The sequence below is a fragment of the Notothenia coriiceps genome, unplaced genomic scaffold (assembly GCF_000735185.1).
Source record: "Notothenia coriiceps isolate Sejong01 unplaced genomic scaffold, NC01 NC01_scaffold00019351, whole genome shotgun sequence".
Taxonomy (NCBI): domain Eukaryota; kingdom Metazoa; phylum Chordata; class Actinopteri; order Perciformes; family Nototheniidae; genus Notothenia; species Notothenia coriiceps.
In genome coordinates, this window is record NW_011352052.1 from 346,981 (window position 1) to 349,391 (window position 2,411).

A 2,411-nucleotide genomic window follows, 5' to 3' on the forward strand; every position below is an offset into this window, starting at 1 on the left:
GCTCAGATGAGTTGGTCGTGTCTTTTTACAGTACTACGGCTTCCACAGATGACATTTTTTTATAGATTTGTCAAAGCACTTAAGATATTCATTGCTATCGGGATGTTAAGAGCATTCCATGGAATATAACAAAAAGTGTATCTCGAGCCGGTTTCTCAAACTTACATACCCAACCTTCAAGTAAAAAGATCCCCACTAGGTGAAATCTAGACAGGAACACTACCTAATCCTTAGTGTAAACAACGTTTTAAACTGAAGCACTTGTTGAGCACTTGCTGATCAGTTGCTGCCCCCCGAAGTGCGAAGAAGGTTCTGGAACTGTACTTTTGATACATAATAGTGGATTTGAGTACCTCTTCCACAACTGCACAGACGGTACAGCATGTCATAGTTAAAATATAAGAACATAGAACTAACTAACTTAGAGGAGTGAGAAGGGGAAGGAGAGAAAGCGATGGATCTCATGCAGGAAAGTATAGGCAAACGGAAAGGGAAAGAGTAAGTGACTGACGCACAGAGCGGGATGAGGGGTGCCTGGCGAGAGACAGACTGAGGTAATGGATGAGAGGAGAGAGGGATTAGCTGAGTGACAGAGATGAAGGGATGCTCTCTGGTGTCACCCGTCCTCACTCTCACTCCGTCTATCATTCATCAGGAGCATCATGGGGCTCCAGTGTGTGTGTGTGTGTGTGTGTGTGTGTGTGTGTGTGTGTGTGTGTGTGTGTGTGTGTGTGTGTGTGTAATCAATTTGTTTGCATATATTTCAAACTCTGTTTATGTGTGTACTCTATTTATTAATATTCCTTCCGTCAATCTTTCAATATTAATGTGTGCCATGTGTCTGTGTCCAAAGTGCATGTTTTAAAGACATACAGAATGCCATGTATGTGTTTTGTATGTGTGCGTCTACATCATGCGTCTCCTTCTAGTTGCCCATCTGGTGCTGCTATGCTGTGCTGCTCAGCCAGCTCTCTAATAGCTCCAATAAGCCTGTGGTTTGCTGCCTCATACACACATGCACACATACATACACCAATATGTACACACTGGTGGATGAATACACACACATACTTACACAGTGTTAACACAAACCTTTATACACATGCTCCTCTCGCTACTATTATTCTTCCAAGAGAAAGAGGCCGAAAAATGACCATTTATTTACTTTAAGCTCTGGGGCTGTGGCAAGACAGGCTGCCAGTACCAGAAAGAAAAGAGAGAAAAGAGGGAGTAGGAAGGCAAAGGGTAGGAGAACAACAGAAGAGGACAGAGGGAGGAGCGGTGGACCAACAAGAAAAGAATGAGCCAGAAGGAGTTACAGGTTGAGGGAGAGGGAGAGAGTTCGCTGGGGGATGTGGAGTAGCGAGCTGTGGTTTGGTCCGCTGCAGCGGTTGGTTGTGTTACAGTCTGGCTGTGGCTTGTGTGGGTTAGGCTGAAACGAGCAAGCAAACAAACCCGGGCAAGAAAGTAGCTGAAATGCACTTGAAAACACACATTAGAAGTGCTTAATAAACCTATCTCACAAGTGATTTTCGTCCATGTTGAGGTTTGGAAAGTGTCTGATGAGACAAATTATGGTTCACCTCATGCATTTCAAATATTTTGTGTGTGTTTATGTTTGTCCAGGTCTGCTGGAGGGAGCCCTGCCCTGCCTGGCCCGTCTGCTGGTGCTCCGATCAGTAGCTGAGTGTCTTTCCAGCTAGCAGAGCCACCCTGGGTCCAGTTCCAACTAACTGAGAACTTATTTACATGCGGGGGGAAAGTACACCTTTTCAAAGATGTCTTATAAGTCATTTCTACGCAGACAAATATTTCTACAAATGTAAACAGGACAAATTGTCAACTTAGCTTTGACGTGATTCCTCTGGATGTGGTGGATTATGCTCAGATTCAAAGCCAGGTTGTTCCAGTTTATCCAACAAAACAGGTCTCTCTTTAACTAGATGTTTATTTGAATCCCCTTGGGAAAAGCCATATGTTGCCAGAGTACACAGACCTAATGTGGTTTGGGGAGTTTACCTCAGAGCGCACACTACAGGTGCAGTAGTAGGAGTGTGCTGCACTGCTCTGGAGATAAGATGCTGAGATCGGAGGCTAGCATGTGTCCCCCAAACCCTGAGCAATATGTCCCGAGTCAGCACGGAGATACAGACCACCAGATTGAGTGACTGACACACACACGTACACACGCACGCACGCACGCACGCGCACGCACGCACACACACACACAACCACACACACACACACATACACACACTTCTTTCTCTGAAGGCCAACGTTGCCACAGTTACCTGCTCTCTCTTTCTGTTCCTTATTCCGTCTTTTTCATCCCTCTCTCTCCCTTTCTCATCCTCTGTTAATCTGTTCCAGAGCATTGTGATCACATGGAAAAAAACATAGCAAGTGCACAT

The 2,411-nt window shown here is 45.2% G+C and overlaps 1 protein-coding gene across 1 annotated transcript in view; it reads left to right on the plus strand.

The window, feature by feature from the left end:
• Positions 1-1,703, plus strand: part of LOC104951909 (PH domain leucine-rich repeat-containing protein phosphatase 2-like) — a 15,675-nt gene extending 13,972 nt beyond the window's left edge. Inside the window, exon 4 of the mRNA XM_010778644.1 lies at positions 1,627-1,703. Within this exon, the coding sequence (XP_010776946.1) occupies positions 1,627-1,703 (77 nt within the window). The remainder of the gene's footprint in view (positions 1-1,626) is intronic.
• Positions 1,704-2,411: the final 708 nt, after the last annotated feature.